At 78.9% G+C, this 1,164-nt stretch overlaps 1 protein-coding gene across 1 annotated transcript in view; it reads right to left on the bottom strand.

The window, feature by feature from the left end:
* F751_6606 (Ubiquitin carboxyl-terminal hydrolase 12) overlaps window positions 1-1,164 on the bottom strand; it is a gene marked incomplete at both ends in the record, with an annotated part of 9,765 nt that overhangs the window by 4,242 nt on the left and 4,359 nt on the right. Inside the window, one exon of the mRNA XM_011402307.1 lies at window positions 785-943. Within this exon, the coding sequence (XP_011400609.1) occupies window positions 785-943 (159 nt within the window). The remainder of the gene's footprint in view (window positions 1-784; window positions 944-1,164) is intronic.

A 1,164-nucleotide genomic window follows, 5' to 3' on the forward strand; every position in this document is an offset into this window, starting at 1 on the left:
CGGCCGCCGCCGCGCTGGCCGCCCGCTTGGCGGCCCCCTTCCCGCCGCCGGCCTGGGCGCCGGGCGGCGCGGGGGGCGGGGACAGGTCCGCGTCGCGCAGCCACTCCAGCACCAGCGCCACCACCTGCTCCACCTCGGAGCGCGGCGCCGGCGCCGCCGCGCCGGGCTCGCCCCGTCGCTCGTGGGGCCGGGCGCCCATGGGCGCGCAGGCGTCGGCTACCGGCGCGGTGATGGCCGGCGCCGTGGCATCGGCGGTGGGGTGCTCTGCGGCGCCGTCCTCGCCGCCCGCCGCCCCGCGCTCGCCGACGTCGTCCTCGGGGCGGTCCTGCGCGGCGCCGCCGCCGCGCGGGGGCAGGCCCGTGCTGAGGCCCCTGACCGAGCCGCCGCCCTGGGCGGCCAGGCGGGGGGCCGGCGGCAGGGCCGCCGGCGCGGCGCCGTCGCCCGCGTCGCCACGCGCCGCGCCGCCCTCAGCGGCCTCCGCCATGCGCGCGGTCAGGCAGTGGTCCAGCATGACGTCCAGGAGCATGGCCTGGAGGGGGGCACGCAGCACCGGGACCCCGGCGAACACCGTCATCAGGCTGGGGCCGGGCGCATAGCCCGGCGGCAACGGGTCGCCGCCGTTCAGCGGCGCCTGCCCGCCGTCGGCCGCCGCGGGGCCGTCTTTCACCGCCGCGTGGCCGTCTTTCACCGCCGCGTGGCCGTCTTTCACCGCCGCGTGGCCGTCTTTCACCGCCGCGTGGCCGTCTTTCACCGCCGCCCGGCCGCCGGCGCAGAGGCTGGGCACCACCAGCTGGCGCACGCGCGGCAGGCTGTCCATGAACATGCGCAGGCTGGCCACGAACATGGGCACCGCGCCGGGCTGGGAGGAGAGCATGCCTGCCAGCGCGCCCTGCACTGCCTCGGCTCCCGCCAGCAGCGGCGGGTGAGCCTCGCTGCCCATCAGCTGTGGGTCGTGCGTGGGGGGAGTCCATGGCGTCGGGCCTGCGCCTCCACAGAGCGACGCAGCCGCCTGCGACGCACGGGATGCTTTCCTGCCCCCGCCAGCAGCGGCGGGTGAGCCTCGCTGCCCATCAGCTGTGGGTCGTGCGTGGGGGGAGTCCATGGCGTCGGGCCTGCGCCTCCACAGAGCGACGCAGCCGCCTGCGACGCACGGGATGCTTTCCT

Source organism: Auxenochlorella protothecoides (genome assembly GCF_000733215.1).
Source record: "Auxenochlorella protothecoides strain 0710 unplaced genomic scaffold scaffold91, whole genome shotgun sequence".
Lineage (NCBI taxonomy): Eukaryota > Viridiplantae > Chlorophyta > Trebouxiophyceae > Chlorellales > Chlorellaceae > Auxenochlorella > Auxenochlorella protothecoides.